This window comes from Eubalaena glacialis, chromosome 10 (genome assembly GCF_028564815.1).
Source record: "Eubalaena glacialis isolate mEubGla1 chromosome 10, mEubGla1.1.hap2.+ XY, whole genome shotgun sequence".
In the NCBI taxonomy this organism is placed as follows: domain Eukaryota; kingdom Metazoa; phylum Chordata; class Mammalia; order Artiodactyla; family Balaenidae; genus Eubalaena; species Eubalaena glacialis.
Window position 1 is genome coordinate 76877863 of NC_083725.1, and position 14161 is coordinate 76892023.

Below are 14161 nucleotides of genomic sequence, written 5' to 3' on the forward strand. Positions count from 1 at the left end.
TAAAATAAAAAGAAAATTTGCTTATTAAGATTAAAAATATTTCAGTTATCTGATATGTTTCAGCTTTAATTGATAACAAAACACAAATTGCTCACCTGAACTTCTCATTACAGCAACGGATTCACTGGGAAATTTACTACCTGACATCAGAGAAAACGTTAAAGATAACACAAGCCCAGTGACTCTGTGATCCTGTGACCCAGCGGTCTATTTTTTAAAGTCATGCATTATCCATAGCACATTCATATTAATGGTCCTATCAAGAGCACTGGTTCTTTTTTTTTTAATTAATTAATTAATTTTATTTATTTATTTTTGGCTGCGGTGGGTCTTCGCTGCTGCTCACAGGCTTTCTCTAGTTGTGGCGAGCGGGGGCTGCTCTTCATTGTGGTGTGTGCAGGCTTCTCATTGCGGTGGCTTCTCTTGTTGCGGAGCATGGGCTCTAGGCACGCGGGCTCAGTAGCTGTGGCTCGCAGGCTCTAGAGCGCAGGCTCTGTAGTTGTGGCACACGGGCTTAGTTGCTCCGCGGCATGTGGGATCTTCCCGGACCAGGGCTCGAACCCGTGTCCCCTGCATTGGCAGGCGGATTCTTAACCACTGCGCCACGAGGGAAGCCCAAGAGCACTGGTTCTTAAACTGTCTCAATACACGGTCTCTAAGCTTGGAGAATATTATGGGGATGGTATATGTGGGAGGAATCAGAAGCCATGGAATATGCACCAAGGGAAAGAGGTAGCTGATAGTAGCTGGAGAAGGCGAGATGTGATGTGAGGGCTTCAACAGGGGCTTGCTGGCCACCTGGGGCTTTGCTCGGGCCAGATGGAACGAGGAACAGGGCGTCCAGAAAAGAGACTAGACTTTCAACAGCTCTGTTGCTGTCGTTGTATTGTACGTCTTCTACCATCCCCACCATCAACACCACTACGGCCACCACCACCAGCACCATCAACACCTCCACCATCATCACCACCAACACCAATGGACAAGCTTCCAGGCAAAAGCCAAGGCATGCAGCAAAATGAAATGATGCTTCACAGAAAAGAGTCACTGGAAATGTTCACTGTGTACGTGGAGGGGGTGGAGGTCACGGCTATCTATCTTAACATACTGCACTAGGATGTTGGGGGAGAGAGTTGACAGCCAGTGAGGAAAAGCCTGGGGACCAGGCCCCTCTGGAGTGTGGAGCGGGTGCAACTGTGGAGTGAACCTTCCAGAGCGATGACCATCATGAATCTCTCCTCTCTGAGGCAACATCCCAGAGAAGGGAGAGCCGTGGAGAGCCTCAAGAAAATGAGAACCCCGAACAGAGGCTGGCCCCTCCGCTCAGATGTCCGCACGGGGCAGGGAGCCGGGCACTCACCATTACTGCTGTTGTCGTCCACCAGGATGATCTCCTTGAGCAGGTGCGGAGGTGTGCGCTCCATGGCTGAGTGGATGGAGCGCAGCAGCACGGAGAGTGCTTCGTTGACAAAGATGAACACGATGCTCACCTCTGGGAGGCTGCTGGGGAATGAGAGGTTGCGGCACCTGGAAAGAAGAGCAGCCGGTGCTTAGATCTGTCACTGACTTGGCTGGGGTCACCCCGGGTGCTGGCCCGCCCATGTCTTGGCTCCAGCTTTGCTGGAGGACTCGGGAGTCCAGATTCTTCCCAGGGTCTTTTTCTTGATATACTTAAGATAAGCCCTAAGTGTACAGCAGACAGGCCCTCAACCACTGAAACCAGTTTGCCCCACTACAGAGTCTGAATTTGTCAGTGACTCCCCCAACTGAACAGTTGTACCGTTAGCGCAGGGCCAGGAACCCGGCAGGCAGTCACTGAGTGTTTATTGGAAGAATGACTCCATATTTCTAAATCCAGTAGGATGGGAAATGCAACCAAAAGAAAGTCTTAGTTTTTCCAAAATGGCAGCCAGTGCCTAAGTGAGGCCAGACCTTAGATGACCTGCCTCAGGAGAAAAATATGTCTCCTTCCAGAGACTCCTACTGCCAGAATCCACTCTGCCTCATTCCAGAAGTCACACTGCCTGGGGCCTCTCCCACCTCTCATTTATCTCAGGGATTCAGCCTCCAGAAAAGGTTGAAGCCAGAGTCACAGGTTCAACACAATAGAGGACGGGAAGGACAATTCCAACCTCATTTCACAGATGCAGACACTGAGGCTTGGATAGGCTAGGTCCCCGCCATGTGTCAGCTGTCAAGATGGAATCTCAACTCTGGTCTTCTTACATCTACACCAGGGTTCTTCCTTCAGGGAGAAGTGGTCAGGGGAGAGACTGCCTCTAACTATCCATTTCCTCCCTAGCTCCACTGAAACCCTAAAGCCATTTGGAGGTCTCTTATCCAAAGGACAGGAGGCAAAATCATAAAAGTCTGCGTGCCATTCTCCATGGGAAGAGGAACATGCAACCCTAAAATCAGATCCCATCAAGAGGCCAGACCATAAGAAGTGCCATGGTTCCCAAGGGCATGTCAATTCCTTCCGTTGCAAGCATTGCCTTTATGGGTAGGAAATCATTGCTGGTGCCCTTCTCTGGCTGAAACTAAATACTGTTCCAGAAGGCACTGAGCTCCCATCTTCAGGATACTTGAATGAAAGGAGAGAGCAGCAACTGTAGCCCTGTCCCAGGTCCTGGGCTCAGAAAAGAGGCTGCCTGCTCCCAGGGAGAGGTTTGAGCAGGCCACTGATGGTTCCAGGGGTTCAAGGCTGGTGACCATGTTGCACTGCTCCAAAGTGGGAGGTGCAGCCAGGTGAGAACATGCAATAATGAGCATAATAGCGCAGGGTTTCTGCTCGTCAGTAATTAAAGTGCTGCAGGATAGGGATGGGCCTGCTCTTCCTTAATGAGGAAGGCTGCAGGATAACCAGCACTGAGCAATTTTCGAGAAGTCACAGTGGGGCCCCAGCCTGCTTAAGAGCAGGAGATTAATAAACTAAAATCACTGTCTCTATGGTTACCAGAAATTTACAGAAACTTCTCCCATTCTATTTCCAGCTCTCCTTTTCTCTTACCAAAGATAGGTGGGGGAAGGGAAAGAATCAAGCCTTTACCCAAATCTGCTTCATACTTAGAATTTGAGTAAAGCCACCAGGTTAACAGATTGGTGTAGAATTCATTCATTGTTGTATTTAATGGAATAGATGTTTATTGAGTTTCTTCCATGAGATAGGTACTGCACTGAGGGTACAGCAGGACGTGGACAAAGTGCCTGTCCTCATGGAGCTTATGCTTTGATGGGGGAAGCAGGCAAACATGGAAGCAAACAAATGATACAACTTCATGTAAGTGCTGGGATGAAAAGTAATGCGGTGTTAGCGGATAGCGTGGTGCCCTGGCAGCTGTTCTAGAAGGAGTGGTTAGGGAAGGGCTCTGTGAGGGGACAGGTCTGATCAGAAACTCACATGGCACGCCACAGTGAGCTGTGCAAAGGCCCAGTGGGGCAAAGGGAACATTGCTGTGACCAGAGAGGAGGTGATGAAGGGAACCAGCTCATGGAACTGCAGCAAAGGGCAGAAGGAGATGAGGAGGTGGAGGGAGGGACTTAAATGAAGGAGAAAGACTGGAATGACTCCATAAGCTCAACAGACCCTTTCCAAAAATTTGTTGTTGTTGTGAATAGTATTGTTATAACAGAAATTAAAAGGTTGCTGGTTAACAGTCAAATAATGCTTCTGGCTAGTGCTTATTTATGGTTATCAAGACCAGCAGCTGGCCTTTCCTTAAGCATGGAGACTGACAGAAGTATTAACATACAACCTACTTGCTAACTGCAGTTTAAAAATAATCCTTTATATGGTCACACTACTAGCACATGACCTTTATTTTTCTTTTATGAAAGTGTAATGAACAGCTCCTAATAAGGTCAATATATCAGTACACTGTCAGTTCACTGTCCGCCCCACTAACTCCACCAGCATGAAGACTGGGACCCTACGTCTGTCCCCACTTCTCCAGGGGTTTCCTCTGAGTTCTCAGAGCCTCACTATCTGAAGCTTCAGGTGGTTCTCAAGTCTTTTCCAGAGTTAGGTGTTAACTGCCTTCTCCTCCTCTCTTCCCTCCTTAATTCTCAGCCTAACCACTCCATTTCCCCCTTCCAAGGAGACCAAGTTGAATGTCTCCCAGTAACAGCCACGGCCATCCTGATGGCTTGAGCAGCTGCTGTGTCTAGGATCTGCCTCCTGATGATCTTTCTGCAAGCAGAGTGGAAATGTTACATTTGTTTTACAAGCTAAACTCTGCTGATCACTATTTTCGCATGAAAGACTCTTTCGAACAAGGTTGTTACTTAACAGCCCTTTTGAACAGAACACCTAGGAGAGTGCATCACATTTGTGTGTGTTTATTGCCTGTCTCCCTCTACTATAAGGACCCTCCCTGAGAGCAGGGACTTTATTTTGCTACTGTGCTAGCTCCCAACCTTAAGCCAGGGTGTGGCATATAGTAGGTTTTTGGAATTGAACAAAACTAACAGGTTTATTTATTTTATCCATGCATACTTTGGAGATATTGTGGGTTCGGTTCCAGACCACTGAAATAAGGCAAATATTGCAATACAGTGAGTCACATAAATATTTTGGTTTCCCAGTGCATTTAAAATTATGTTTCTACTACACTGTAGTGTATTAAGTGTACAATAGCATTATGTCCCAAAAAACCCAAGGTACATGCCTTAATTAAAAATATGTTATTGCTAAAAAATGCTAACCATCATATGACAACACAAACCTTCAATTTGTAGAAAATGCAGTATCTGCGAAGTGCAGTAAAGTGAAATACAATAAGACAAGATATGCCTGCATAAGGCCTAAATTTCACATGTGTGCCACTGATCTCAGCACGCTCCTTTCATACAAGCCTCCTTCCTCTGAAGGAGAGTCAGGTCCTCTCCCACCAGCAGGCCCTTCCTCTTCCACCCTCCCTCCCCTGGATATGTGGCCCCAATTGCTCACTTTCAGTCTCCAGCAGGCTCTCAGTTCCTTGGCACTGTAATTAAGTGATCCCTCCAGGCCAAACGTCCTGACCTCCTTAAATCCTTCCTTCTTCCCCTTCTCCCCTGGGAGCTGCTCAGGGCCCTCCCAGGAACAGCCACGGTGCTTTTTCTCCACACTTCATGGCATCTAACCTAAACCTGGGTCTGCGTGAGCAGGCAGGTGAAGGGTAGGCAGGTTAAGAAAGACGAGGTGGGATAGTTTATAGGGAGAGAACATTGCAGGGGAGGGGTCACCCAGATGCTGACCCAGCTGTGCCCCAACTTGCTGCATAATCCTGGGCAAGCCACTTCCCTGCTCTCCATATCTTGTCACAGATTAAGGGGAGGTAGAAGCAATGATCAGAGGTGTCTTCTCTGTACAGTTCAGGATCTTCTATCTCACATGTGGTGAATGGAAGATGTCTCACTAAAGAAATAGTTTGCAAACTTTCTCTCCCTCCTAGCCAGTACCTGGTCGTCACCAAATGCCACAAGACGCATACATCCTCTTACCACTGTTGTGACTAGGCACGGTGACCAACTCATCATGGTCTGCCCAGGACTCTCCCAATTTCAACACTGAGAGTCCCAAGCACACTGGGATGGGTTGGTCATCCTATGACTAGACCACAGCTTCCTGATGGTAGGGGCAGATCTTGCTCATGACTGCACGCCCTCTGCCAGGCACTGTTCCTGGCCATCAGCAGGCATTCAGCCTGCATCTCTTGAATAAACTGATAGCATCCTTTTCAAAGTCCCCAACACACACACATTCACACAGTATGATTGCTACCCTTGTTTCAACATCAAAGCAGAACTTACACGGCTGAGAGGAGAGGCCAAAAGAGGGAAGAAGAACAGCACGTCAGGTGAGATGTCTGCATACCTGCCGGTCACACTCACCATCATCACTGCCGGATACTGAATTCAGGACAGAAGCCTGCCTGCAGTGGGGCAGCCCAAGGCCTTCCAAAGAAGTTGTTCCAGACCCGAGCCCAGCAATTCTGTTCCCGAGTCCGGCCACTTCACCCACAAACCAGCACCAGCCTCTGCCCGAGGGCTGTGCCTCTCATATTCACACACTGAGATGTTCTCCCCCAGCACCTGCATCCTCCTCCGTCTGGCCAGCACAGCCTTTGCTCCCAGAGCCTGCCGTCCCCACCTGCTCTGGTGTCTGCCTCTGTCCTCCCCTTCTCTGCTCGCCTCTCCAGAGAAGGGCCAGGGGACCTGAGAATCGGAGGAGCCACCAGGTGTAACTGGCCCTTCCTTATTTATGCTCCTTGAGAAAGCCTGACTGTACCAGACCGGTCCCTTACATATTTTGAGAAGAGGTACACTCTCCTGTAAAATTAACCATAAAAGTTCCCTTTTTATTTTATTCTTGTTCAAAGTTGAGCCATTTTCCACTAGAGATAAAAACAAGGCATTTCTGAGAGGGGAGTACTATGGCTGTCTAATAAGCCGGGACTGATGGTCATGATAAAGTCAACTACATCCATCTCTGCACACAGAGGTGGTGTGGGTATGGAAGCGGCTATGTAGGGAGCCTCCCAGCAGAGCTCCCTGACACGGTTTGGAGCTGTTGATGAGGCAAGTTTATATCAAAAGCCTTAGCGCTGCCACTACCTGCGAGAGGCAGGGAAGCAGTGGCAGACTAAGGAAGGCCGAGCCAGGCGCCCTGCCACTGGGTACCACCCAGGGCAGCAGCCAGACACCCCCATCTTGGACCGATGGATTCTCCCCTCCCTGTGAGCTCAAATCTACGAGCTCCCGGTCCATCAGAGCATGAGTCATGGAGGCTGCTTGATCTCTTCCAGAGCGAAGATCAAAGTAGAATGTGAGCTGTGGTCTGCTGGCCAATGTGTACAGGGAACCAGGTCCAACTATGCCTGGATTCTGGGAGTGGAGGAGGGACCAACCTGGACCAAACAGAGAGAAGATGACACTCCCAGGTACCCACTCCCCTGAGTGCCCGAAGCCCCTCTTTCTTCCCAGGTTTCTCCTAGAGAGGCTCTACCCTGTACCCATGGTCAGCACACAAGGGTTCGGCTGCACCATTAACCACCTAGAGCATAAACCCTGGGATCAGCAGTGCCTTCTTGTCCCTTACGGCTATCTGTGTCCTCACTCCAGCCTCCACCCTTCTACCTGGACCCACAGGACTTGCCTGATCCTCCTCTGGCCTCACTTGGGTACACTTCTGGCTTCTTCCAGAACTTTCCAGATTAGATAGGCTCCCAGCCTGCCAGCGACCAGTCTGTTGGGCTTAATGAGAGCCGAGGATGAGGGCAATATGGGGGTTCTCACTGGGCATGAGTGCAGTCAAGCTTTCCACTCCCTGTGCCTGGCATCTCTATCACCATAACCTCTGGAGCTCAGAGACTGCACGGTACAGCTACCCCTACTGCCCAGGGACTCCTCACAGGATATCTGGAAGTAACAATAGTACTAATTTCCATTTACTAAGTGCTTATGATTTGCCATAAACCATGCTAAGAGATATACGGATGTTTTTAGTCTTTTTTGCCCCCTCTGAACTTTATTCCTTCCTACAGTCTTATATAGTAAACATTTTATCCCCATTTTACAGATGAGGGAAATAGGGCTGAGGCAGTAAGTTATCTTCCAGGGCTTACACCTGGGCTCATTTGCCTCCAAAGCCAGTACTCATAGTTCCTGCTAAACTAGGGTCTGTACCTTCTTTCCACATCCACCCAGAGATTCATCTGTCCAGACACTGGTGTTGTGATAACCCAAAGACCTGGTGGAGGGAGGGGCAAAATGGAAGTCACTCCAGGTCAACTCTGATGAAAGATGGGGCAGATGTAGTGTGTCTAGTAGGATGATGTGGACTAACATGATAAAATACTACTGGGCACATGAAGCCTAAAATTGTCTTCCTGTCCCATTGCTCCCATTGAGATAAGCCCTCCCCATATATACGCCTTGTATGAAGCTGTCTGTGTCCTCTGCCAGGTGGCCTCACCATTCTGCCCACAACTCATGGGACCAGAGACTGCTTCCTGAGCCCCAAGTAGCTATCGACGGGCTGGCGGTCAGTGTACAGAGCAGTCTAGCCCAGGAGCTCTTATAGCCGGATCTCATAATATTGAGGAAGGACCAGCAACCCTATCAAGCCCTTTCTCATGGGGAGGTTGAACATGAGGTACCCTAAGACGACGAAAGCAGAAATGATGGGGGAGGAAACAGAACACTGTCACTGAGTGAGCTGCAGATGTGGACAGTCACTGTTAGAGACACGCCACTCTAAGAGATGAACAGAGAGGATGCAGACTCGAGCCTGTCCAGGATGTCCTGGGCCACGCGGCCCTCCTCCAGAGCCTGGATATGTGGCTTCCGCTGGTGTGATTATGTGACTGTGTAGACACTGGCCTACAAAGAATCCCAGCCATCTGTGGTCATCTGAGTGAGTTCAGTGCCTTCCTCCATGAGAGCACACCTACCCTAGCAAAGAAAGACCCACTGCACTTCCTAGACTGGGATCGGATCCCCCTGTTAGACTCTCATAGCCTCCTTCCTTTTTCTTATATGCTATGGCAACGTGTTTTTACGTGGTTATTTAACAGACGTCAGTGTCTCCACTCGACTATAAGCTGCATGAGGTCAAGACCATATCTGCTTTGCTCACCAGGTCCCCCTTGTGCCTTACACAGTGTCCAGCACAGAGTACAAACTCAGAAAGCACCGGGCATCTGGCTGAACGAACAAATGAATAAATGCTCGAATAGCAAACAGTAGAATGAATGCAGGCCCGGGAAAGCTTTGTGGGTGGGAATCCCACTGCGGCCTAACAGAATGGGAATCATGGAGTTGAACACATACTCCCTGCCTGACCACAACAATAAGCCCAGATCATCCAATAAGCCAGAGGGTGCATGGAGCTAGTGGGGCTACCTAGTGTAGTCAGGGGCTTCGGGGGCCTGGCAGGAAGCCACGTCTGGCTCAGATGTGGAGGAGACAATGGACAGCTGAGAACAGGAGTTTTAACAGTCTGCAAGGCAAAAGAAATGGGCCACAGCCTGATCCTGGAAGAGCATCTGACACCGGAATCACTACAGGTAAACTTCTAAGTAGATGTGATCATCAAAATGTCCAGCTTTCATCCAGAGGCAGAAGTTCTACAAACATCCTTTCAGGGGACTCTGTTGATTTAGAGAAAGGATCTGCTATGTCAAATGTAGACTGTAAGTGGAACAAGAGGGAAATGAATCAATTAAAATGTAAACAGCCAACGGAAAGCAGGGTGACCATTTGTTCCTAAAACATCTTATTAGAAATCCAGGGAAAATGGGGTCCCTGGGACTACATGGACAGCCACCCAGGGAATAAAAGTCAGCTGGCTCTGGTGGAAAAATCACACAAGGGACCCAGCATCGCCTTGTGGGAAGTTTGTGGGTGAGCGGGCCAGGCCAGTGGCAAGGAGAGCTGAGGAGCGTGGGGTAGGGGAAGGCAGGCCCGACAGGTGGGAAAAAGGAGGACGAGGCGTCTTTGCTCTCCAGCAGAGCCTTGCTCCGGCCTCTGATGCCCAGAACTCTGGGGCTGGGGAGAAATCACTCTGTCCTACACTGCCTACCTGGCCTTCCTCACCCAGTGCCAGGGTGGAAGGCCTGTCCCGTGTGGCTCCTTGTCTACTTTGTGGTCCTTCTGGTACTTAAAGTCATGACCATGTCCCCCAGGCCATCTCTTTTACAAATCAGAGACCCAGATAAAAAGTAGCAAAAAGTTAAATAGCAGTTACTATGATGTCAGGCAATGTTCTAAGAGCTCTATGTATAGTACACATTCCATCTTTGTATTACCATCTCTAATTTACAGATAGGAAAACCAAGACACAGAGAGGCTAGGTAACTTGCTGGAGGTCAACCAGCTTTGTAAGTGACAGACCTGGCCTTGGATCCCAGGGAATTGGGTTCTACATATCACTGTGTAATCTAGCAAAAACTTCAGCTGTTTGTCAGGTTACTCAGTTTTTCTCCTGAGTCGTTCTCCTCTAAACATATGCCACTTTCTCTATATCCCATAAAATCCAATTCTGCAGTTGTGATGCGAGTAAAACAAAACTATTGCCTCCCCATTTTAAAACAGTAATACAGCTCAAGATTACATCAGCTTTAAGAACAACTATGTGATACTATTGGCCCATAATGTGTTTAATTAACTAGGATCCAGAAGCATTTTCCCAGATTGCTCCAGTTAAGAAGTATTTCTCCCTGTGTTTGTGTAGTCAGCATTTTTGATGCAACAGCAGAACCATTACCCAGGGTGTTGATTTTACTCCCTTTGTCCTGAGGCTGCCCTCATGGAAGTCTCATCTTTCAAAGACTTCTGGGTCATCTCCACAGAGACAAAATCCAAACTAGAAAAGCTCCCCTAGGCAGGGCGGGGCAAGGGGCCTGAGTAGTGTCCTGGAGACACAGACCCAGGTAAAAATACTGGCTCTGCTACATACCACTGCTGGGAGCTTGACCAGGTTTCTTAACCTTGCAAATATTCAGTATTCTCCTATATAAAATGGAAATAATAATAACTACCCCAGAGAGACGAGAGGATAAAGTTAAAGGACAACATAGACATTAAGCAGTTTGCCCAGTGCCTGCCACATAAGTGGGCAAGTGGTGGCTCTTGGTGTAAATCCTTAGCCCCAGCGTAGCAACCCCCAGATGATCCAGCAATCATGTCCCAGCTCCTCACCTGAAACCACACCCCTTCCCTGCCAGGACCAGATATATAACTTGTGGGGCTCAGTGCAAAAGGAAAATATGGTGGCCCCTGTTGAAAAATTATTAAGAATTTTAGCACAGCAACAGCAGATCATTAAGCCTTAATGATCATTAAGGCTTCTGATCATTAAGATCAGAAGCGCAGAGCCCTTCTAGCCTTCTCAGGATCCTGTGCAAAAGGGGCCCACTGTATAGTGTCCTGATACTAATACTGCCGCTGTAAACAAGTCTTGCAAACTTGGTGACTTCAAATAACACAAATTTGTTATCTTCTGGTTCTGGAGGCCAGAAGTCTGACAAAGGTCTCACTGGGCTAAAATCAAAGTATCAGCAGAACTGCATTCCTTTCTGTAGGTTCTAGGTGATAATCTGTTAGATACTGTTCTTGCCTTTTTCAGTATCTAAAGGCTGTCCACATTCATGGCTCTTTTCCATCTTCAAAGCCAGTAATGGCTGGTTGAGTCCTTCTCACATAGCCATCTCTCTGGCTTATTCTTCCACTTTCAAGTGCTCTGTGATTACATTGGATCCAACCAGATAATTCAGGATAATCTCCTTATTTTAGTCAGCTGATTAGCAACCTTAATTCTCCTTTGCCATGTAACATACCATATTCACAGGTTCCAGAGATTAGGACGTGAACACCCTTGGGAAGCCATTATCCTGCCTACCATACACACTCATGAAGCCAGCACTGTTGACCCCCAAAGTTCAGAGATCTCAGATGTCTGTCTAGAGGCTGCACCACGAAGACCCCATGGCCCTCCGATCCATACACACAAACCTGGTGACCATCCTCATAGTGGTGGCAGCAAATACCCACAGCCACCTTGGATGGACCCTAACCTGCTCCTAGGGGGACCCAGAGCCCTGGCTCTAGGCTGCATTCTTTCTCTTCTATAATCTCATCCTGCTTCTTTCCACTTGGATGTTCACACAGTGTCTCTCCAGCTCAGGACCCAGGGCTCCTTTGTGGGTGGGTATGTGTGGATCTGCCCCAGTTGCTCCCACCTGGGGCTGCAGAAAATAGTCCAATCCCCTTTACCAGCCCCTTGTGCCTCAGCCCCAGGCCTTAACCCACCCGTCAACCCAAGAGCCAGTCCACCCTCACTCCTGGGAGGGATGTGGACCTCAGGGGATGCTGGCGAGAAAGGCAACATCATTACTGATGGCTCAGGGGCCTCTGAGGATCTGCCAGCAAGAGGCAGGAAGCAATACCTGCTGGAGGCTCTGCCCTGAGCTACCTTAGAGGTAGGCCATAGAGTTGCCATGGCAATGTGACAGCCCTGAAGCCGGAGCCCACGAGCCCCTCCTTTTCCTACCCATACCCAATGCCCAGTAGATCAGGGGCTCATCCCTTATATCCCCTGGCCCCTGTATGGAAATAATACCCACTGCCTGCAGGAAAGAATGAGGCAGGCACCGGCTGCTGTGGAGCTGGTGAGTACCAATATGCTAACTACCCCACCCGCCATCACTGGGGTGGGAGGCCCACCCTTACCTTCCTGTCCTGATCTGGCAAGCTTGCTTTAGCCCTCCACGATCCTCCTTCCCCACAATCACAACCCATTTTCTCAGTGACCTCCCTAAAGATGTCGCTTCCATCCTCCCTCTCCATCCCACAGGCAAAGGACTTCCTTGATCTCTTTCTCACACCATAATTTTTCAAAAAGTTGATGTTTAATTTATATGCAGTGAAATGCACAGATCTTAAGTGTGTAGTTCGATGAGTTTTGACAAATATATATACCTATGTAGTCCACACCCCAATCAAGACTTGTCTTTCCCTTCTTCTCTTTTTGCCTCTGGGAGGTTATTTTGGAGGCTACAGATAAGGAGGAGCAGGTGGGACACTGGGAGGCAGGAGGAGGGACATAGAGAAAGCCATGGGGATGTTTGGAGCTTGTATCTGGAAACATGAGGGATGGAGTAAAGTCCAGCCAGACTGAGATGCAGACTTTCTCCCCTTCGATCCTGAGGCCCCGGTGTCTTTCACCCCAGGAAGCAAGAAGGCAAACCCCTGTCCAGATCTGGCAAAGGCCTCACATGGAGTGAGGTCTAGGAGGCTCACCAGAAGAGGCAACCACTGTCCTGTCTCCCCTGGGTCTTCCCACCTGGATGGCCAAGGGGCCTGCTCTGTTCTTATTACAATAATGTAGGAAGAATGAATGGCACTTTGACTTCCCCGAAAGCCAAGTGTCCTGGTGCCCGGAGGAAATACATCCTCTCTCTGCATGGATCAAAGACCCCAGATGAGGCTAATGAAACTGTGGCATTTCCAGTTCCCATGTCCTTCTGAGGCAGGAGATAGATGGGCCTCAGGCTGAGCCACTGGAGCTTGTTCCCTGTGGACAGATACTCCAAAATAGCCAGAGCAAGAGAGGATCTGAGCCCTGCCCAGATAAAAGATAGAGACCACATATTTCTCATTCCTGAGGTCAAGGAGACCTTTCCGACTACACATGCGCAGAAAAGATCCTTGAAGGTCAAAAAGGGAGTGATGTCAACCTATCCATAGGCTTCTTCGCTAGAATCCATCTTGGCTAAGAGATGGGCGTGCGCACATGGGACGACCCTCACGTAAACCAAATAAGGACTCAGAACCAGGCAAAGCAAGATCACTGCCAAAGGAAACCCGGAAGAAATGCCCCATATAAGTGATTCAAACTACCACGAGGGTGCTACTCTCTCTCTGAGTCCACCCGTGTGTGCCTAGTCACACGTACTCTTTTTTCCTCCTAATAAACACTTCACTTGTTTCACTACTTTCCATCTGTTTGTAGAAATTTATTTCTACAAAGCTGATGGGCCAGAGCCTTGTCACTGGCCACTGGTCTCTGGTGGTCTAATGGCTAGGATTCGGCGCTCTCACTGTCGCAGCCTAACTTCAGCCTCTGGCTGGAGAACCGAAATCCTGCTTCAAGCCAAGGCCACCTGAGATGACTTCCACTTCCAGGGGAGGGTGGCCAAAACTGGTAAAGGGAGGCTCCTTGCAGACGTCAACCTCCAGGTGCTGCTTCCCCGAGCAGAGGCCCCAGGAGGACCGGGCTTCCGTGGGTGTCAAGTGCAGTCCCTGACTTACTAGAAACCTGCATGGATGACTCCTTCCCAAGGAGGCAGGAGATCCTCTGCAAGTTTTCTGGTCACTTGCCTTCTGATCCCATCACCTTCCACTCTGGATCCCACTACAGTGTAAGCTCCTTGAGGTTTCTCTGTCTGACGCTTTACTGGGTACCTGGCACACACTTGGTGCTCAATAAATATTTATTGGATGAATAAACTAATGAAGCCTACCTAGCAACCAGTTGGATGGATTTTTTTTTCCTTCTAGTTACCTCTTGTCCTGTGTATAAGGCACTGAGCACACTTTGGCCCTCTCTCAGCCAGATGACAAGGTGGTCAGATTACCAAGAAAGGAGACAAAATAAGGGCCCAGCCAGAGGTGATGGAAG

General features: G+C 49.0%; 1 protein-coding gene across 2 annotated transcripts in view; it reads right to left on the reverse strand.

Moving 5' to 3' along the window:
- GALNT18 (polypeptide N-acetylgalactosaminyltransferase 18) overlaps positions 1-14161 on the reverse strand; it is a 346810-nt gene that overhangs the window by 153285 nt on the left and 179364 nt on the right. For both annotated transcript variants that reach the window (XM_061201464.1, XM_061201465.1), the window contains exon 3: positions 1361-1527. In XM_061201464.1, the coding sequence (XP_061057447.1) occupies positions 1361-1527 (167 nt within the window). The remainder of the gene's footprint in view (positions 1-1360; positions 1528-14161) is intronic.